Below are 23,465 nucleotides of genomic sequence, written 5' to 3' on the forward strand. Positions count from 1 at the left end.
GTAGTGACAGGTTCTGTTTATTGAGACATTGGGGTCTATTAGACCCCAGATCTCTCTTCTGCCCTTAAAAGCATCAGATCAAACCCAGATTGGTTTGATTTGATGCTTTCGCACTTCGGTAATGGTCTGTTTACATTAGAACAAAAATTAAAGTGACAAAGTTCCTCATCGTTTTTGGTTTCTTAGACTATAGAGATGATCGGGAACGTTCTGCCAGCTTCCATCCTGGGCCCAGGAAGATGTGGGAGGGGGGGGGCCGCCTTCTGCCATCCTCCATCGCCAGCGGAAAAAAAAAGATGGGATGAATCCTGTAGCTACAGCTATCATTCGGTTATAATCACTTCAACCAGAGGACGTATGAGTATGTCCTTTTGGGGGAAGGGGTTAAAGGGGAACTAAATTGTATCTGAGTTCAATAATGAAAATGCTGGTAAATTCATTTTTAATATTCAGAGCAAACTCTTCCATCCATCCTTGTCTCCATGCTTTATTTTGTTGAGAGATCACTTTGAAAAACTTCCCTTTCGCATTTCATGCTGTGTCCATCTTGAGTAAGGGCAGAGTATTCATATAGCATTTACTTCCTGGAATCCATCTGCCCTTAGCTCATGCTTGCAGGTGTAAAAACAGAATGCAGTGATCTGTAAATCTCATCAACCCATATTTTATTCATGATAGAAAATAGATCAAATGTTTAAACCACGAAATTCAATTTTGAAATTGACGGCAGCAACATGTCTCAAAAAAGTTGGGTCAGAGTCATGTTTACCCCGGTGTAGCATCCCCTCTTCTTTTAACACAACACTCTGTAAATGTGTGGGAACTGAGGGGACCGGTTGCTGGAGTTTTTGGAGATGAATGTTGTACCATTCTTGCCTAATACAGGATTCTAACTGTTCAACAGTCTTGGGTTTTTTTATATTCAGACCTGCTGGGCAATTTATTTATGTATTTTTCACAAATATGTGGAATGAGGCTTAATTATAACACCGTGCTTTAGATGTTTTCTGAGAGTATCACTCTAAAGAGGAAAGCCAGATGGATATAAAAGACACAAATTAAAGCGGCTCTGTATTCATAAATTATACATTACATTTATTAAATGCAAGCAGTGTAATTACCTATATTTCACTTGACATTAACCTACTGCAGTCCACTGTACAGCCGAATTTAGACTGGGAGAGGGAGAAGCAACTCAGTATGCCAATCATTTGTGCCGCAGTGTTTATGTGCTAATGAGGAGCATGCTGATTTGAGAGAGCAGAGGGGCAGAGAGGTGAGCTCATCAATCTGCTGCTGCACCATTTTAAAACAGCATTCTGTTTACTAATTGTACATGTGCAGAAACCCTGTGATGCCCTGTTATTAGGTGACACAGACCACAGGCACAATGCACAGAGCCAATCAAAGTGGCTCGGTGCCTTTTGATCACTGTGATGGCCAAATCTGACAGCACTCTTTCCTTTCACAACAGAGGGAAGGCAGGAAGAAGGATTTCATGAAGGGTAGGTAGCAGAAGATTTGGGTCAATCGTTTATTTATGGGATCAATTTTTAACCCTTTCACACACCACCCCCTCCATTCCTGCACATCTTATATCAAGCCTGCCTTTGTATTAACTCCTCACTCCCCTTATCCTGTACATTAACCCCTTCATCTCCATTATCCTACAGTATGTGACCTGTACATTAACCCCTTCACCTCTTCTTCCCTCTGTGTATGACCTGTTCATTATTGATACTCTCTATCCAGGGCTATATTACCAAACTCCCATGCTATTAACTCCTTCAATACCAGCATGTTTCTTAATTTCCAAAATTTGTTGCAAAAATAGGAGATTCACTTAGGGTGTCTACTTTCCCAAAGTGGTATTTTAGGGGGCGTATGTACTCTCCCGGCATAAGTTTTATAACAGAAAGTAAGGTGAATCGATTTTTTTTTTTCTAATAAAAATACATAAATAATGTGTTCTGATCTGAAGAAGGGCGTTAACATAATAGCCCGTTTGTTGAACACTATGATGTATGGCTTTGTCCATTTTTTTTTTTGGATCACTCTTTTGTATGGTGATTTTTCAACAATAAAAGTTTATGTGCGGCAATCCAATTTTCTTTTTTCTATATATGGCCTTTGGGAGGGCCTGACTGCTATGCACTGTGATTGATCACCGATGTGCACTCCACCTATATTACTGATAGATAGATAGATAGATAGATAGATAGATAGAAGGTAAAAACAATTATGATTCATGTGGTTATAGTGTTGCATGATGGAGTAATTGTCAGTCAGACTATCATCCCATTCCACTTAACAATGGCCTTATATTGCTGGTTCTCCAGTGGCAAAGGGATACTGAACTGCAGCAATGAAAAGCCAGGTCTCCTGCTCTATCAGTCGTAACTGTGATATGTGTCAGAGCTGTGTAAATTATAGGAGTGGGTGGACCGAAAAACAAATCCTTCAGCAGGTAGAATAACCAGTGTATGTGTTTCATTGGTGCCTTTAGCTGTTTGATATTGCTTTAATATGTGCTGTTTTATATGAAGAAATTAACATTTAATAATGCAGCACCGTGGCTTAGTGGTTAGAACTTCTGCCTTGTAGCACTGGGGTCCTCGGTTCGAATCCTGGCCAGGACATTATCTGCATGGAGTTTGCATGACAGACATGTTAATTGGCTCCTTGGGTTGTGTGTGCATATGAGATTGGACATTAGATTGTAAGCTCCTTGAGGACAGGAACTGATCAGTTTGAATCCTGGCCAGGACATTGTCTGCATGGAGTTTGCATGACAGACATGTTAATTGGCTCCTTGGGTTGTGTATGCATATGAGATTGGACATTAGATTGTAAGCTCCTTGAGGACAGGAACTGATGGGAATATACAATGTTTAAAGTGCTGTGCAGATTATTGGTGCTATAACAAACAAAAAAGGAAATTGCACTTTTTTATTTTTAAAAGCTTAAGAAAAGCCTATTAATGCTTCACAACCACATTTAAAGAGAAATCTCAAACTTTTTTTTTTTGACACTAGAAAACTTTGTCGATTTATTGTAACATAAAAGCACTGCACATCTGAGATGTATAGAAATAAAGATTAGGTCTGTATATTGCTCAAACCAGAGGAGCCGTCCTACCGTGTAAGTAATGTGTGTTCTGTACATAGGTATCGGGCCGGTCACGGAAGGCCACATAGGTGTTCAGGAGTATGCTGCAGCTATCACATCCCATAATGTGGTTTTCAGCATGACCTTAATGTGTTACTTGTAGAAGACTGACAGCTCATTGTTTCCTTTTAACCAACGACAGGCTCCAAAAATGAAGCGGCTTTTGTAACCAGCGTTCGAGAGGAGAAGGAAAATCAGAGCCAGAGTGATGGGGATAATGAGCCTGTCGAGTGTGCTCAGCGGGAGTCGCCCCCCTCTCTGCCGAGCGACTTAAAGGGGGATCATTTACCAAACATCCAAAACAAGAACTTGGAAGGCCACCCTGGGGAGAACTCAACAGCCACTGAACCAGGTAACGTTCATCGAATGCTCCCCTCCATGACCAACACCGCTGACTGTTTAATCGACATGGAGATTTGCTATTGGATGGAGAGGAAGTTGGCTCGGCCTGGGGAGTTAGTTTTCAATGTTCTTCTGTTTGTTTAATTAACCTTTTTATAATGTCTTTTTATCACCACTTGATGCCACGGGTTTTTGCATCCCATCAGGTAAGCCATTCCGGGACGACTCTAGACTTTAATAATGTGCCAGGAGAGGTTCGGCTAATCCAGCTCTCGGACTAAGCGGGAGAATTGCGGCTGTTTATGGGCCTACTCTTTATAGCAGTGGATTTATTTCTTAACTCTTGTTAGTCCTGGCGTTTCTTCTGCTTCTTCCCTGCGGCTTTGTCTATCTTTATTCTGACAGTATTGCCTCAGTCTTCTCTCTGCGGTCTCATCACTTTCTCTATAAGCTCTCTTCTGTTGCCCGCTGTGGTCTTCATGTCTCCATTCACTTTGTTGTGTTCCTACTGCGTTTCAATGTTACTGCATATCCAGCATGTTGCCATATTGTTCACGGTGTAGTCATAGGAGCCTTTCTTTCCAAAGGCTGTTTTGGCATAAAAAGTCTTTCAAGGAAGGGCAGTACTTGTTGCTTGTAAACAGGATAGTAACGTCTCAGCTATGTGGTTTTCACTTCACCCTGACTTCCCAATGCTCAGCAGTCCTCAGGAGCACAATTAGGAGACTGAGAGTGTTGTCACCCTTCAACAGGAAGTGTCCGAACTAGGATGTTTAGGGCAGGATCACCATATATATATATATATATATATATATATATATATATAAAAGCTGCAGATATAAAATGATCGACTATGACTTTTATAAATTAATGTAACGTGTTAAATTTTTTTGAAACATTAATGAAGCTTGGCAAATGTCTTGTGGCCTTCGTGAGGACTTTAGCTTCTGTAAGAGCAGCGTGAACAGCAAGCTTTTACAAAGCATTTGCAGAGCTTTCAGAAAACTTTGTTGCAGCTCTCAAAGTACCATTCAGCTCTTGTTTGTAAATGTTGAACACAGATCCTAATAGGAGTACTGAGTGCCACCGTAAACAAGCTGCTAGGAGGCTTCAGCACTATTTGAAGTTTTTTGAAAGCCTTCTGAAGCCTGCTAGCAGCTTTTTAAAAGTGACAATCAACACCCCCATGAAATCTGTGTATAAAGTTTTAAAACATTATACACAAAGGGCGTTTTTAAGGGCTTAGAGAAAGCTGCTCAAAGCTTGCCAAAAGCTTTGCAAAATCTTGCAGTTCACACTGCTCTTATACAAGCTGAATCCAATGTGAAAAAGGACCTTCTGCTGCAGGTGTAGTTAGGGAGCGCTGTGATAGACAACTATGGAGGCTTTGGGGATACGGTGACACACCAATCAAGTGAAATGGGGTATAATTTATAAAGCAAAGCAGTGCAAATTCAGCAGTGTTTACAGGACTGTAAGGTAACAATTTCATTTAGTGAAAGGTGCTTTGATTGGCAATCAGAGTGTTTCAAAAACGAGGGTCAAATGCCATATTTTGAAGCAAGTGTAAGCAAGGCCATAATGTAAGCAAGCTTCTTTGGTGTAAGAAAGAGATGATACTTCTGTAGAGATTTTTTATAGTTTCCTTTGACTTATTTTTGGTTGCGGGAGCCTGTAAACCATTACACCACTGATCAGCAGATGCTGGTGCCATGCAGATCTCACGCAGACCTGTCAGTATGCCTGCTTGCCTGTACAGGAAAGAAGATATACTGATGGGAAGAATCACTGAATTACCATGGTGCTCCACAGCGCCGTGGTAGTTCATTGAGAACTACAAGCAGACCGGCGCTAAGGCTGTTGGGACTTGCAGTTCATTCATTTACAGAACTCTGTGAATGAATGATGTGGCCATGTGGGCAGAGCCCCGCACGGCTGTGCTCTAGTCAAAAAGTGACAGCTAGTACAGGGAACTTACCCCCATATGTCTGTCACGGGGAGGGAGGGGGTGGAGTGGTGTGGCAGGCGACGGCTACATCTCTGGGAACATATTACATATTTCACCCTAAAAGCGGGTGGAACATGTAGCATGTTCCCATAGGTGAACTTATCCTTTAAAGTTCAAGTTCAGTGGGGATTTAAAGCTAAAGTTTTTAGGTATGAATTTTATGGAACAGTTCCATTGGTCCAGCTTGAACCATTGTAAGATTGCGTATCTCATATCTGAGTGATCCCTGTGGAAGCTGCTACTACAGTGATCTTAGCAGTCTTCTAGGTCCCGTGCCAAGCAGATGACCTTCTGCAGAAAACCCACAGTTGGTCGCTTGCTTGGCTTAGCTGACATTTACAAAAAGTCTTCTTTTTTTTTTCAATGAATGCAAGGCCTTCACTGACAGGATGAGGTGGGGATCATGATGTCACCACCCTGCCTTTCCACCTTATCCAATCAGAGAATGCACTGGACCCTGAAAACTGCTGCTATTGCTGTAGTAGCAGGGACTACTACAGTGATTTGTAGCTTCCACGATGATCGCTCAAGCATGATATATACAGTACATGCTAACATTGGTCCAAGCTGGACCAATGTAAATATGCAAAAAGAAAGTTCATACCTAAACTTCAACTTGAAATATTAGAGCACTGCAGTCGCTGACTCTCCATTTACCCCTGTACTCTAGGGATTTCCTTTCCTGCTATATCTCACTTTTCTCCAACTCTTTTGGCATGTTTTTTCATTTACTCCTTTTATTGTTTGCTATATTTATTTTTCACGATCCCAATAATCTTTCCTTGTTCTAACTTTCTCACTTTACTTATGGCTTTCACCATCTCATATCTCATTGGATGAGATTTACTAAATCTGGTGCAGCTGTGCATGGTAGCCAGTCAGCTTCTAACTTCAGATTGTTCAATTTAAGCTTTGACAATAAAACCTGGAAGCTGATTGGTTTCTATGCAGAGCTGCACCAGATTTTGCATTCTCCAATTTTAATAAATCAACCCCATTATCTCCTACTTCTTTCTTTCCTGTTTACATCCACCTGAACATTTCATCTCCTTTTCCTTCTCACTTTCCCCCAACCCCTTTTGCATTTTTGATATGTTTCTTTTTTCCTGATCCCAATAATCTTTCCTTGTTATATTTGTTTCACTTTCTTTATGGCTTCTCGCCATCTCATATCTAGTTCTCTCCTACTTTTTTTTTTTTACCTCTCTACATCCACCTGAGCATTTCATCTCCTTTTCATCTCTCTTTCCCCCAACCTCTTTCCTCACCTCGTATATCTCCCAGTAAACTTTTCTTTTCCCTGGTGGCTGCCTGCCTTATAAACAACATTCCAAATCCATACTCACTGTCCTACATATTGTGCTTCATTGCAGAGCATTGTCACAGCTCCACTGCCCTACCAGCGTATGATGGATTAATGTTCTGTGCCAGCAGGCACACGGACCGCATCTATTTATATAGCAAGGTATGTACACATGGAAGAGGCTCGCAGATTAGAAGGAAATAAAATAAGACGTCCGGAGGAGAGCTGCTTATTGTCTCACTGATATTTGAGCAGCTCCGGTGCCAGCTGGGATTGCAGTTTATTGAATTAAAAAGCCATATTGTCTTCTCTGCCAGAGAGGAGATTAACGGCAAGCTCTCAGCGGTCTGTCCGCAACACTTTGATTGCGAGCTCTCAATTCTACCCAGACCCGCCGAACACATCTGGGGCTCCGCATTCACTCTCTGTAACCTTATATCAACCCCGGGCAGCGTTTCATGAGGGGAGAGATGTTTCTAAATAAAGCTCGCTCATACTTGTACATACTGCAGTGAAGAAAATAAATTTGTATTGCTGATTGCTACTGTTAAGACTCTGCTTGTCAATCCTTTTTGCACTATAAAAGTGATATCTTTAATTTGATTTCTTCAAGAATGAATACATTTAAAAGAGAAGTATGTGGTTCTTTAAGAAAAACAAATACTGACCTAGGTGGATGGAGCATTGGTGCAATGCTGTATCTGTCCCCCGTTGCTTCTAAGACTGGGAACTGAGTGATAGAACACAGTCTTCAGTGAGCAGAGAGCCGGCGACAGTCACCAGCCCTCTGTTCTGCCCCTCCAGCGCTCCCTGTAGCGCCGGGCTGTAGAGGGGGCAGGAGGTGGCTAGCTCAGGCTCGCAGCGGTTTGAGATTGAGCCTACTGCCAGTCCAGGCATCTGGGTGGATCCTGACTTTAAAGTTGAGATCTTTTCAGAGCCTGGACTGACAGAGTGACATCATCCGACTGTGGGATTTAGCCTGCTGTTGGCTGAAAACGGGCCACAGGAGTGCAGAACGAATAACATTTCTGGGATCCATAGGTGAAGTAGGGACAAAAAATCTTTGGCCCTACTTCTCTTTTAAGAGCAGCAAAGCCTAAATCACAGTTGTCTGTTTTTGTAAATTCCACCCAGATTGACTTTCTATTTTGCAAGAAGCTTGCTCTCCGATTGAGTTTTGCGCAATGATAAGGAACCTGGCATGGATACTGTGCGTCCTAGCGTGTCCATAGGTTTTAAATTAAAAAAGCGAAAGTCTTTAAAGTGAGGTTCTTGTGCCATACCACCTTCCTTCCAGTCTACACTGCTTCATATATTTAAAAAGTAACCCTGGACTTCTGACTTGTTCGTCATAAAAATGCTCATCAGGGCTGCCCTGGCAGATGATCAGGTGGGACTGACTCTGCTTGATCTCTGATCCTCATATTATGAGACCAGTGCCTGGTCATTTTGTCATGTGGAAAAATGGCAGTTCCTCCACATGATAAATGGTTAAAGGATGAAAAGTGACAGTTCATAGATCAAGAAACTGGAGTACTGAATCTCGCCAACACAGCATGCAACATTTGTCCTCTTTTCCACCCCTATGTCCTTGGCTGTATAATCTTTGTTATGTTACTGTAAGGCAGGGGTCTCCAAACTTTTAAAATAAAGGGCCAATCTAAGGTTCTTTAGACTTTAAGGGGGCCGGACTTTGGCGAGTAAGAGCAGAAAATGCCCTGGCATCAGGGCATCAGTAGAAGTAAAATATGCCCCATCATTGGTGTCAGGGGGAGGAATATTGCCCCATTGTTGGTATCAGGGGAAGGTATAGTGCCCCATCATTGGTGTCAGTGGGAAGAATAGTGCCCCATCATTGTCGTCCGTGGGAGGAATCGTGCCCCATCATTGGCATCAGAAGGAGGAATAGTGCCCCATCATTGGTGTCAGTGGGAGGAATAGTGCCCCATCATTGGCATCAGAAGGAGGAATAGTGCCCCATCATTGGTGTCAGTGGGAGGAATAGTACCCCATCATTGGCATCAGTGGGAGGAATAGTACCCCATCACTGGCATCAGTGGGAGGAATAGTGCACCATCATTGGTGTCAGTGGGAGGAATAGTACCCCATCATTGGTGTCAGTGGGAGGAGTAGTGCCCCATTGTTGGTATCGGGAAGGAATCGTGCTCCATCATTGGTGTCAGTGGGAGGAATAGTGACCCATCATTGATAGTGGGAAGAAGAGTGCCCTGCCATTGGTGTCAGTAACAGGAATTATGCCCCATTGCTGGTGTCACTGGGTAGAACAGTACCTTGTATAGGTGGGGAAGAATAATGCCCCAAGGGCCAGATGAATGCAAGCAAAGGGCCGCAGTTTGGAGACCACTGCTGTAAGGGCTTGTGAACACTGCAGCTCAAAAACACCTGTTTTACAGATGTTTTACTTTTTTTCTTTTCCCCTCTTCCTCTAAACGCCCCTCCATGCACTAATTTACAGGCATTTAGAACCAGGAGTGTTTAGAGGCAGAAAAAAGAACACATCACTTGTACATTCTGAAGAGGAGCGTTTGGGCTAAATTAAGTGCAAACGAGCAGGTTAATGCGCCTTCATGTGTTAATACATGCTAATGGCCAGAATAAATTAATATTCTGGTCAATAGAATCCGTTAATGCCGAACGCGCATGTCAAATGTGGCTTTTACCACATGGCTTTTCTTCTAGCCATCCATTGGAGTACAGTGTGCATGGATCATACATCCACCATCTTGCTCCCCCTACACTATATGATCAGCTGGCATTCTATACTCGCCAGATTAGGGCTGTGTGCAGGCCACTTGAGTTCCTTCATACAGAATTAATCAAACTATGGGATTGATTTACCAAAGGCAAATAGACTGTGCTTTTTGCAAGTGCAGTTGCTCCAGGGCTTAGCAAATGAGGTAAAGCTTCACTTTACAATGAATACCCAGTCACATGCAAGGTAAAGGAAAAAAAACAGGATGTTTGCTTGCACAAGATTGGATGGTGGAAGTAAGCAGAGCTTCTGCTCATTTCCTAAGTTCTGTAGCAAATGGCCTTGCAGAATGCAACTGCGCTTTGCAAAGTTCACAGACCATTTGCCTTTAGTAAATCAACCCCTATGTCTTTATGGAGCTGCTTTGTGCATGGGGGCACAGTCATGCTGGAGCAAGAACTGTTTGCCATGAGGTTGGAAGCACTCAAATCTATAAAAAGTCATTGTATATTGTAGCATGGACAGTACCATTCACTGGAAACACCTGAATTCAATTTGGAAAGTCGTCCACATACATTTGGAGAGATAGGTAGGTAGTTGTGATGGGCAAATGTCCTCAAACCTGCCCATATAGTATATCTTCATCCTGATGATAAAAAGTTGTTGTATGCTGTAGCACTGACTACCCTTCACTGGAAACACCTCAACTCAATTTGGAAGGTTGTCCATATACATTTGGAGAGGTAGGTGTGATGGGCAACTACTCAAACTTGCCCATATAGAGTATATCTTCATTTTAAGTCTCATCCAAGGGACAAACTCGCCTCCTATAATTCAACTGATACAGCACCTTCCATGTGACATTTATGCCTCAGCATTATTCTTTGGGTTTGGCCACCAACATCATCTTGAAGGATTTCAGGTATGGTGCTAAATCTTAGCTTCTCTGCCATTGTAAACAAAAGTGTGAATTGGTTGTTCTTCACGATCCACTAATTTTAAAACAATATCCTGTTTTTTAATTAGACAATCGCTCTTGTTTAAATTATTTAGATGATTGCATATGTCCCTAATCAAATGCTAATTGTGTCAATAAAAAATAATAATTGGTAAATGAGATTTTGTCACGTTTCTCAGCGCTGCAGAATCTGAGGAGCACTGACACACATCTTAATTATCAGCAAATCATATCTCGGCACTGCTTTATTAAACCTGTAAACCTGTGTTTATCTCATTAGGATGGAGAACCACTGAACTGTAATTTCATTCCTTTGGATATTAAATTGGAAAACTGGGATGACTTACCCGAAGCAATGCAGCAGAAACCAAACAGATCCTTGGTAAGATAAGTCATTTGTAAAGTGGGTTAATTAGCGGCACGTTGAGCTTTATCTTCTATGTCGGAAGAAATCACAGTCTCTGCTAGGAGACAGCACAGCTCATCAGTGATTGGAAGTCCTTCCAAAAGTTTGCCGCACTTCGAGACCAATTGTGTTTTTTCTAAGAAGTGTTATTTAACTTTTGACTGCAGCGTTCAGTCTCTTGAGCTGTTTAAATATCACACAGAAGTACACAGATTCTGCAAGTTCCAGAACAGCATTTAAATAAGATTTGATAGACAGTATTTCCACTAACAGAAGCATGCTGCTTAATATAAATGATCAGCAGTGCGCCGAATGGTCTTTTATAGGACCTTGAGGTTTTGTGTGTTTTGAAGCTTCAGTGTCAGAATGGCAGGGATAAAACACAACGGATCTGAAGACGAGGGAGAAAAAAATGGTGCAGCGTTTTAAAGAGGCACTTTTATCTAAATAATGAAAATATGTAAAATAAAAAAGATAAGTGTTGATGTGTATGCATTTCTAATTACCATATCCATATGTTCATTTAAAGCTCGATGCTGCGCAGCTTAAAAAGCACATTTTTTTTTCTTCTACCACTCCTCTTTTAGTTAATTACCAACATTTATTAAAACAAGAAAATGGTGGCCATTTGACAGTCTGCATCAGGTTCTTCCTCCTTGTCTGTAATGTGGGTGGGGGGGCACCCTTCTTGAAGTGGCCGTGTCACTTTTTTGTGACATGAACGCTGCCCATTGATGATAAAAGTGTCCTTACCTGGGGTTACCACAGGGTTCTTTGTTAAAGGGGTGTCGTTATGACAACATGAAGGGGTGGCAATAAGACTGCTTGGCTGAGCAGTAGGGAGCAGATAGCAAGCAACTGTGTCTACCACCAGAAGAGGTGCAGCAGAGGTTCCTGTGAGTAATTTGGGGATTTAGAAACTTTTTTTTTTTTTTTTTTTAGAAAAAAAAAACAGACAGGCACTATTGTTGTTTATCTCTGTACATGTGTTCATTTTTAACTCCCATCCACAGTTCAAACTTTTATTTTTTTTTTTTATGCAATTTGTTTTCTATTCAGTTTGTTTTGCACATTTTTTTACATGCAATTTGCCTAACAATCACATAAAAGACGGAGACTGTTACATTTAAGTGGTTGTAAAGGTTCAGATGTTTTTTTTTTAGTTTTTTTTTTAATAAACATGTTATACTTCTCTCTTCTCTGTGCAATGATTTTGCACATAGCATCCCTGATCCTCCTCTTCTGAGGATCCCCTCTGGTGCTACAACCCCAAACCCACCCATCCACCCACCTACCTACCCACCCAACCAACTAGATACCCACCCACCCAACTACCTACCCATCCATCCACCCACCGCCAATGGCTCCTGCTGCTGTCTCTGAGCCCATGAGGGGACAAGAAAGAGAGCAAGTTCTTGTGTACAGCATTGGATTCAAATCGGGCTTAGGTAAGTATTTTGGGGGAGGGGGAACAGCACCTGGAAGGTTTTTTATTTTAATGCAGAAAATGCATTACAAAAAAATAACCTGTAACCTTTACAACAATTTTCATCAGGCTCTGATCAAAAATTCAGATCCGTTGAAAACGAGTACAATCATGTAATTGAATCATTGTAACAAACATAAACTAGCAAATTTTCAGGTGTCCAAGTGCTTTCACTCCATTGCTATCTTGACATTGAAGGATTAATTATGTTATATAGGGGGATCTGTTTAGTTGATTATGAAAACAGTCTAAGGCAGGAAGAAAGGGAAAGGTCCCAGTAACCAAGAAAGAAGGTAGGAGGGGAACAGAGGGGGTGAGAGGGGAAGACTGGAAAGGGGACAGAGGAGAGGGGCAAAGTTCTAAATTTTTAACTCCTCGGAGCACAACCTTACTCCAGGGGTACTGCTCCTGTCGATGGGTAAACGCAGCCTCCATTCAGGTGCATTCATTTTGGATATGGTATCGGTTTGAGATGCATCTGAGATCATTCACTTTGCCTTCACAGGTGCTGCAGAATTCCTTCTGACTTTCATTTGATGTGCTTTTAAGTTGCATCGTACTGCTTTGTATCACTATTTACCTTTATGAGGAAGAAAGTGGTTCTGACATGAATAAAAGCTGGTCTGCACAGGTTCCAAAGCCTGCCACTCAGGATTGAAAGGAACCAGCTGAAGGTTAAAGTAACTGATACAGCGCAGCAGTTAGAAGTAGCATATAGGTCATGTGACTTGTCAGCTATCACTTGCTTTAACAAAAGTGTAAAATATTTCTCTACATGAAATGCACTTCATTAAGCTAATTGTAATAACATAATGTGTAAAGTTCAGGAGGTGAGGTGAGAATTTAGCAGAATAAGTAAAATTCCTGGTTACAGGAAGGCTTTATTGAACCATGAATAGATAGTGCCAGAAGATCTTATGAGACATGAAAAGGTAAATCTTAATCAAAGACAAGGAACTGCACGGAATAAATCTGATGCAGAAGCAACTGAAAATCCGGTAATGAGGCAACATGTGGACCAGCTGGATCAATGGATTTTTTTTTTTTTTTTTTTTTAAGCGGCAATCAATATTCTGTTACCATGGATGTCTTTATCAGCTTGTCATGGGTAGGATATAGATTATAAATAATTTAAAGTGGTCAGTATATGATACTGCACATAACAGAGCCATAATACACAGCCTCTCTCTTCTCTAAATTCAGCAGGCTTCACATTACTCCTAGGTTTTCCAACCCTATTTTCAAAAATTCCTCTTAGTAAATTCCTCATTAAAAGGTTCTGGTCATTTGCAGAGGTCCTCTGGCTTGTTAGGGTCCAATCTGACATCAAATATAAATCAAATATAACCTCCTGGCAAACAGAGAAGAAATACATGTATGGCAACTGTTTAAAGTTGAAGAAAAGCCTATGTCTTAAAAATGTTGTATTATTACTAAGTTACTATTCATAAAGCAGAATCAAACCCAAAATGTAATATATTACTGCTTACCAATCAGATGTGGTGGCTGCATTAGTTTTTTTTACCTGGTGATCTGGCCATTAACACAATTCCTGTATTAGAGTGTCCCCACTCTGGATGAAGGAGCACGGGGGCACCTTTGGACAGCAGCATTGTCAGTCTGTGGGGAGTTGGAGGGAAGTGTTAGATGCACTAGCAGATTTAGATATACTAACAAATTGAAGCCAAACTCCAGCTAACACTTTATAAACCGTTACAGCAAACCGTTTTTTTCCTTTTTGACAATAGACTTACTGACCAGATCACCAAATGAAAATAGATGTCATATCTGCATTAGTTTTCTTTTTTAGACTTTTTTCTAAGAATTGGTAAGCTGCATTATAATAAATATTTGGGTTTAATACTGACCTAAAAATGTTCCCTCCCCCTTCTACCAATCCTGCCTAATTGGAAAAAAAACCTCTTTATACTTACCCATTTTTAAATTGCTTGGGTCCATTCATGTGATCATGCAGCTTCATGTAAGGGAGCACTCATCAACAGCTCTGCATTCTAGGAGCCATGACATCACCCATAGGCTCCCATGGCCCAGCCACTGTCAGCATTCTCTCCTCTCCCCTGCAGTATCTGTTTACTGACAGAGAGGAGCTGGGCTGCGGGATCACATGACCAGACTGGAGCGCATTAAAAAGAGGAAAGTATGCATATCTTTTTATTTGTATACTGGTAAGGCAGGAGAAGGGGGAAGAAACATTTTTAGCAATAGATAGTGTCTGTCGCTTTGATGTTATAATGATTTATGCTTCTATCTAGTTAGGTCTTACAGGTCTTGTCCCTCCTCCATCCTGGAAATGGACAATGAATGGGTAAGCAGCAGACTGATGAGCTCTTCTCTCTGTCTATACAATATAAACAAATGTTTTTCCCGTGGGACTTTAAATCAGGCATGACATATAGCTGCGTTATGCTTTATCAATTTATTCAACAAAACAAGAAGCTGTTAATACATACATCAGAAGGTTGAGAATAACAAGTTGCTTCTTATATCTGACAAGTATCAACATAAAGTATTCTTAAAATAACCATTCCAAAAAATATTTCAAAGAACTATTGAAATGTTAATATAATTAGCTGAAAAGCTTTTGGGAATTCATTTTAAATGACTGTAGTGCGTTTCTGCAAAAAACGGAAAACACAATGGAAAGCGCATAAATGTAAACCTAGCCCTACAACTAGAAATATTATCAACTAGATAATATTTTAAAGCCTTTGGAACCATCTCTTCTATACTAGAAGCAGGCTAGATTGTTCCCAAATAATTCTTCTACATGATAAATACGCTAATATTACACGGCATAATTCGAGTACGTTTATTATTTCTATCCACTTTTATCAACATGGTTCCTCTGAACCAGAGAATATCTGTATGGTACCAACGTTCCGAGATAGAGGTGACCTGTATCATACTAGAGAACGGTAGGAAATGAGAACAGCGTTTAGAGGCAATGGAGAAACCAGTTGTCAGTGGACAGTTGACTGGTGTATTTATGCTGTATTTGTGTTTTGACATTTCAAGGGTGTTGTGAGTAAATAGAGGGCAATGTGCAGATTTTAGTAAGCCACAGCAAACAGTCAGCTGTTGACCTGATTCAGCAAAACGGGAAGGTGCAGGGATGGTGTGCAATAGACGGTAACTACAAAAACTCTTCACCTAGCCAGCATAGGATGAGCATATAATAAAAATACATATACAGATGTTTTGCTAAGGGAAGACCAAATATCAAATTTGTCAGTAGATATCATATTTTACAAAAACTTGCTTGAATCTTCGAAGAAGAGGGGTACACCCTGAAAGCTATGCCTGAAAATTTGAATGTTGGTGCAAAAAAAAAAAAAAAAAAAAGTATCTCGTACAGCACAAATTTTACAGCAAACCTTGATCTTCCTCTGGCTTGTTATTTAAGAGGTAGTGGTAGAGGTGTGATGGACATGGTTTTTCCCAAGTTATCAAAATATGGACAAAGTCATTTCTTGAGCCCAGTGGGCCAGCTCACCCCAAAGACAGGGTTCCCCCAGGAGAGGACATTCACCCAAATCGAGAAATCCAAGTGTAGTAGATTAAAGAGAGTGACAAATTAAATATCCTTCAGAGTCCAAACTCTTTATTGGTCAGCTGGTTACAACAAGTAGGGCAAAAGACAGCCAGTGTCTTTGTGGGGCCACACAACCTCCCTTCATAAGGGCTTACTGAAATGGCAGAATGTTAAATGGACTCAAAAGTACAAAGCAGAAATATCTGCAGGCAGAGGAGGTTGGAAACAACAGGCAGTGGTGGTGGTGTTCACGGTAGAAGTTGCAAGGCCCTGATGAAAGGGGATTGTGTGGTCCCTGAAACGCAATGAATGGTTTGGACCCGTTCGTTGAACATTAAAGTATCCGACTTTGGGCTCCTAAATATTTCTTCATTTGGCACTCTCTATGATCTATTACACTTGGCTTGTTTTTTAGTCCTTTATTGATCCTTAAAGTGTTACTAAACTCAGAACCCTGCATTCACTCTATCTGGTTTCCCACAGTACACAGAACATGGAAAACTGCTAAATACCTTTTCTCATCAGCAGTTAGAGCAGTATTGTGACTTCTATCAGTGTCCAGCAGAGTACTGGTTACAGCTTGTAGGAGGAGTTTTCTTTCTGCTCTAGGAGGATGCCGAACTCCTTACCTCTGTCTGGACACTGCTGATTGGCCCTGTGCTGATCACATGTTCTCACCCATGAAAAAGAAAAACTCTCTAGCAATACACACTAAACTGAGAATGTGCAGAATATCTCCAACAGTATGTCTTATCAGGAAAAAAGAGGGGACACTAGAAGAAGGGGAGAATCAGAGCAGTCAGGATCAAACAGCATTTTTAAAAAATGCAGAGGATTAACCCCTTAGGTTCCACAGTGAGTATAACAAGCATGCTTTACAGCATATACAGACTGATTTTACTGTTGTGGGTTTAGTAACACTTTAAAGCTGGCTACACACGTATGTCTTACCTCAACACATGATAGCACAAAGCACTCTATGGAGTACTTTGCTTCCCAACACACAAGTGCAGTAAGTGCCTACAGTCCCAGACGGCAATGCACCACAATACACATGCCATGCAATAGGGTGCACTTTGTTTAAAAAAATGCAGATCTAGTTTTCTTTTCATTGCTGTGCCATGACAGCCCATTCTAAATAACACACTGGGGGTGGGGGGAATTAAAAACAATCTGTGCAATTTTGGGGGGGGGGGTGACCCCTTTAAAAGAGCCTGCTCCAAATTCAAGCAAGTCTTGTGACAGTTTTGGTAATCTTACCGACACCTGTGTATAATTCAAGTAGTTATTGGTAGTTCCGTTTTAAGTATTTGTCGCTTTGCTTAGGACGGATTTCTGAAGAATTAAAAATTTAAATGATTAGGATCAACTCTGAACTTGTTTACGGAGGTATGGCAGTGCTCAGAATGGTGCATGTCTGAACTGAGACCATATCATGAATATGACAGCTTCCGACTCCGTGTTTGTGGCCAGAAGCTGATGTCTCAATGATGTCTCACAAATGTGCAAAGAGGTTGATCACACTCCAGTTAAGGAAATCCAATGAAATTTAATATAAATTCATAATATCAGACACCACAGCTCATCAGGCATTGAACACAATGTTAACGCATTTCATGCAGAATGCAGTTAGTTAAGCATAACTAATAATAATGGTCATGATTGAGTGCATTCCTATGCTTGAAGTTCTACTTTGCATATTTTTGCAGTGTTTGACAGCTGTGAACTGGACCTGCACCCTACTGCACAATTTAGGGGCTACTTACGTGGGCTGACCTGGAGCAGTGTTTGTCTATTATTTGTCCTAGTGATGTAACCCGGACCCATTCATGTGTCCACCAGGAGATTCCCCAGCCCATATCTGAATGTAAAGAAAGGGGCGTAGATGCTAGTGATATTGACCATGTATGGCCATTTTTGTCAGTGCAAACAACTGGCAACTGTCTCAACCTATAACTGGCCTTTGCAGCAAGGAGCACATGGAAGGACAACACATGTCAAACAACAACAAATAAATTCCCGGCTCAACTTACTAATCAGCCTGAAACCAACCGTATTGTCCTGTCTAACCAGGGGCGGACTGACCATTTGGAAACTCGGGCACTGCCCGAGGGCCCGGGGTCAGTAGGGGGCCCCATGAGATGCACCTGGTACCTTTTTCATAGACTTTTTTGAGTTTGGGCAAGGACACAGGGGCCTCATGATCCCCTATTGCCCGGGGGCCCCATGAGTTGTCAGTCCGCCCCTGTGTCTAACAGTTCATGTTCAAAACTGGTTTAGTTTGTATACATTTGCAAATACATGCGTAGGCTGCAGAGCCTCTTCAAAGCTCCCCAGTATTCTGTACTTCCTAGCTCTGTACATTTTTGACACAATCTATAGCAGAAGCACCTGTATACCTAGCCTTCTTGCTGCAAAGCCTAGTTATAGGTTGGGACAGTTGCCATTCTTTTGTACTGTTGATAAATTGGTGAGGGGATGCACTGGACACCTTTGCTGCCATTGTGCTATATGCTGGGTGTCCAGTGTACCACTGCGCCTTTAAGGATGGATGGGTTCCCTCTAGGCTAACCTGCCCTCAATCTATCCATTATTATGCATGTGCTTCTGCTATAGAGACTCTCAAAATGCATAGAGTTAGGAACTGCAGAATACTGGGGTGCCATGAAGAGGCTCTGCAGCTTACCCATGTATTTGCAAATGTGTGAAACTAAACCCCTGTTTTTAACGTGAACTGTTAGACAGGACAACTCAATTGGTTGCAGGCTGGTTTCTAAGCACCAGCATCCCTGCCCTTTTGGTTTACATGCAGATGTCAGCCCGGGGAATCCCCAGATAGCACTTGATTACATGTGGGGATATGTCAGCTGTTCGGATCCATTTCTGCTGCATAGCCAACAGTATCCTAACAACAACAGTCTGTACCCATTTGTGACCGTTACGTGAATCTAAGTGTACAATCCAAACGCACATGTTCCTGTGTTAAAAATGGCTGTGTGTATGAGTGGGTGCTGCAGTGACCGTCAGCTGGAACCAAACAAGATCAGCAAGGAAAAAATGTCACCAGCACACCGAGGATCACCAATATGGATCCAAAGGTTTTAATAAACGATCACATAGTTACAGCAAGTCAACGTTTCGGAGTCTCGCTGGACCCCTTCATCAGGAGTTTATTTAAAACTTTGTACCCATATTGGTGATCCTGGGTGTGCTGGTGACATTTTTTCCTTGCTGGTTACGTGAATCTTTTGCACCCACTATTTGTCATTCAATGGAAATTTTATAGAGCCACTATAAATTCCGTAGTGTATGTTAACACTGGAAATGCTGTGTGTCATCATGTGGCCAAACAATTAATTTCATAAAAGGTTATGTAGGGAGGGTGAGGAATAAAGGAGCTGGGCCAGCACAGGGAGTACTTAGGGGTGTGTGGAAAGGAAAGAATGGAAGAGTAGTCAAGGGCTAGAGTAGGGAAGGGGAAAGGGCATGAGTGTTGCCCAAGTTAGGTTAGACGAGCTGTATCTGGGTGTCAAAGCCTGGAGGATAGACTTGTGTGTGTGTGTGTGTGGGGGGGGGGTTACGGGGCTACTAGATTTACAAATATTGTGTCCAAACATTTGTCCTAATTTTTTTTCATGATTTTCAGATTTTCTTGCAAATTCAAAAACAGTGCAAGTGAATAAAGAATAATTCACAGAAGAGGAAAAACTGCAATAAATTATTTCAAATACTTGACATCTCTTCTTTTGAGGGTCTCTTTTTAATGTTAAAGGGAAGCCTCCACTGAGATGGAATCAGCTCCCCTTTTTAAAGGAACAGTTGGATTTTGCATTTAACTTCAGCTGTCTACATATTTGGATCTGCCAATTGTTTTGACATGTGTCGTTCATTGAATTTAATCTCTGTTTGTTTTTTTTTTTGTTTTGTTTTTTCATCACTTGCTCAGTTTGAATTGCACAAGCATGTAAAAGATTTGCTTTAAAGCAAGATGTCTGTGAGTGCACATTTTGAGCTAGCATTGGCACTTGAAAATACTGCCTTTTCAAATCATTCAAGCCAGACTGTCTTTCCTTTTTTTTTATTTAGTTGAACATCTGTTTTGGTCAGCCAGTGATATATGGTTAGTATTGCAGCAATTGGGGTCAATGGTTTGAATCTTACTAGAGGGAATTTCTGGTCAGAGTTTACAAGTTTTGTCTTTAAGTGGGTTTTCTCTAAGGCCATAGGTTTCCACCCACAACCCAAAAACGTGCTGATCGGATCATGGAAATCTGACTACATTGTCCCTAAGGTTTGATTACAATTTGTTAGGAGGGGTTACATTAGATATTAAAACTGTTTAGTGGCCAGCTGGCATTAATGGTTCCATCTGAAAAGGCATGGTTTAATACATTCGTTTTTTGCCAGTATAAAACGTAAATAAGAGAGAGAGCTTGTTGTATAAACTAACTAAACTTTGATCTCTTCAAAAGTAAGATCTCTTGCACCTTCCATGCTCCCTCTGCTCCCTGAAATATCTAAGGCAGGGGCATCAAAATCAGTTTCTCTATGGGCCGCATCAGCATTATGGTTGCCCTCACAGGACCTGTTACAGGTTCTGGAGGAAGACCAAAGGAGTGCTGGAGTCAGCTGCCAGAGTCTTCTGAATGCTGAGACCAGGGAGGCAGAGACGAGGGAGTGCTGCGGTTGCACAGAGAGACACAGGATCTGTAGGAGGAGTTCTGTCCTCTCTGCTGCCGACTGCTGAGATGTGAGGGACAGAGATGAGCCTCTCCGCAGCTTCACAGAGAAGTGCAAGATCTGGCAGAGGAGTTTTGTTGTCCTCTCTGCTGCTGACTGATGAGACAAGGAGGGGGCAGAGATTAGGGGGTGCTGCAGGTGAGGTGCAAGGGCCACGTGAAATGTCCTGGTGGGCCAGATTTGGCCTGTGAGCCTTGTGTTTGGCACATGGGACCTAAGGTGTTGCAGAAGTAGTAGCTCCAAAATATGCAACTTGGATGGAGAAACCATTACACTGGGATCGATTGGTTAGTTCCCATACAGCAGAGATCATGTGACCAAATGTTTAGTCAAATTTGTAATGAGACTAGGTGCTATGGAATCTTGAAGTGGCAAATGCTTTATCCAAAACATCTGAGAGACTTTGCAATCATTTGTGCTTTAAGGGAACAAGATAGGCAACGGAGCGAGGGATGTTACTCTTAATAAAAGGCCTCTTGTTCACCATTCTTTAGGTATTTACAGTTTTTGCTGAATGCCTCAATCAGAATTTTAATGTAGACTTCATCCTGCCAAATGTTGGTCATTGCAGGCAGATAGCATGCCAGATTTGAAACTTTCCAGTTGGGCATAACAAGTACTCCATTATCCTGTACAAGCAGATCTGGACATGTTGGGTAATGGATAGAGTTCGTAAACTTTATTATATCATCGCCCTGCTATATGATAGCAAAATTGTATAAGGATCATTTTTAATGTATGCCGTCAGCTTTTTATTTATTACCTTGTGATATATAATATACATTTCTACTTCTAATAAAATATATATATATCAAAAATTTACACATTTTCAGCATTAGTTTTTTTTTATTTTTGTATGTTTATTGAACCACATAACACGTTAGAAATATAAATGACTGCTATACAGAGGGGCTGAGATGATATACAAAGATTCTTGGCAAACGTTTTTTGTTTTTTTTTTTATTATCAACTCTTTATTTGTACCTGAGTAAAAGGTCATATTCAATCTGCTCAATAAATGAAATCATTGTGCTGTAATTTATTAATTTATTTATAGCACCTCTAGAATGAGATTATGTTCCAGTGGTCCAGAACTAAGCAGACATTGTATGCCATCATGTATTTTATCTCTAATATTTATACTGGTAACTACTGATTTTTATTAAAACGGGCATCCGGATATTGTACAGTGAGCGTCTTTGCTACTATGTATACATTAAATTTTATCTAGTTACATAATTTGGATAAATATTATTCTTTTGAAGCGGAAGCCTGCTCCCTGAACAATAGCTGGTTTTGATCATACTCTAGTATCACAGACAATTATGTGCCACTTATATCGTATCTCGAGAACAAAATACAATAAACCGAGATGAAAGCAAAGATTTTTTTTGTCTTAGGCTCTAATTGCATCTAATACTGGAAAAATAAAATAAATGGTCTATGTCTTTAATGGACCTATATATAGAAAGCTGTTATTAATTTATATATATATATATATATATATATATATATATATATATATATATATATACACACACACACACAAACACACACACATACAGCAGATTCAGACAAGTGGTGCGAACGTCTGCTTCTGCTGAAAATAAACTCGGGTTCTGCTCCTCTAGCAAATTCTAACACCTACATTTCTGTGGATGCGAAGGCCAAGGAAGGGGATTTTTTTTTTTTCTTCTCATTTGCAGAATTACCAACTGTGATAATTCATCAATATTCATAGCCTTGTGTTTTAACACTTTCACACCCAATGTGAACAACACCGTTCAGAAATAACATCCAGCTCTCTACCTTCCCCTCCTTCTAAGTAATGAAGAAAATTGCACTTAGTGCTAAAACTTTGACACGTCTCGGCAACCTGGTGATTTAACTCTTGAACCGAGCAAGTGCTTTCAAAGTGTGTGAGTAAAGGCTTTGCTGAGGCTTCTGTAGAAGAGTTAAAGTCTGGAACACTTTAGTTTCTGCTCAAGGCTTGAATTTTTTACAAAAGGAAACGATTGTCATAAAACGTTAACTTCTTTTCAAATTGTGCTGTGTTGTTCTCTAAATCTTGTATTATCCGGTATTAAGGAATAATTATGGTTGCATTCTTCCGTGTTATACAAACATTTGCAAAACCTTGATGCAGTCTAAATTGGCCACAAACGATTTGCAGATTCTAGTAGCTTGGCAAAATATAATTTTTTTAATGCAATTTTTACCGGCTATGAATAGCAAATGTTGCTGTGTATTGCCAAATTTGCAAATGATTTGGTCTTGGAATGACAATTGTCTTGTTAGTTGGCATCTAATAATTATGGCGGCTCATACTGTCACCAGTTCACTGATGCTTTCATCAGTTCTTAAAGATGAATTCCAGGTTGGTACATACAATAAAAATTTAAGGGTATTATATATCCTTTAGGAAAATCCTTACTTGTGTGTTTATTACAGTTGGTATCAGTACCTGAAGCTGTTTTTATATTAGCTACATGTGGTCCCTTGAACAGCAAGGCTAAGACTTGGGCAGGAAGGCATAGCAAAGTGTTATCAAACACACTCAAGCTTATTGTATAGGAGGAGAGCTGAAGAAAGTGGATGGATGTTCTAAAGCAGTGGGTATTTTTAGTCCGGTCGTAAGCAGCGTAGAGAGAATGATTAAAATGGTTCTAAAGCCTTAAGGTTTTTTTTTCCTTAATGCATTCTATGCATTAAGGTACAAAAAAAAACTCTTCTGTGTATGGAATCCCCCCAGCCACCCCTTATACTTACCTGAGAACAATCATGATCC

General features: G+C 40.8%; 1 protein-coding gene across 2 annotated transcripts in view; it reads left to right on the plus strand.

Annotated features, from left to right (window-relative positions):
- The window catches only part of ZRANB3 (zinc finger RANBP2-type containing 3), a 427,423-nt gene that overhangs the window by 354,061 nt on the left and 49,897 nt on the right, over positions 1–23,465 (plus strand). For both annotated transcript variants that reach the window (XM_089683596.1, XM_089683597.1), the window contains 3 exons: positions 3,311–3,520; positions 6,892–6,983; positions 10,773–10,874. In XM_089683596.1, coding sequence (XP_089539722.1) covers positions 3,311–3,520; positions 6,892–6,983; positions 10,773–10,874 — 404 coding nt within the window. The remainder of the gene's footprint in view (positions 1–3,310; positions 3,521–6,891; positions 6,984–10,772; positions 10,875–23,465) is intronic.

Source organism: Staurois parvus, unplaced genomic scaffold (assembly GCF_062004578.1).
Source record: "Staurois parvus isolate SC_StPar_1 unplaced genomic scaffold, SC_StPar_1.0 ptg000315l, whole genome shotgun sequence".
NCBI lineage: Eukaryota > Metazoa > Chordata > Amphibia > Anura > Ranidae > Staurois > Staurois parvus.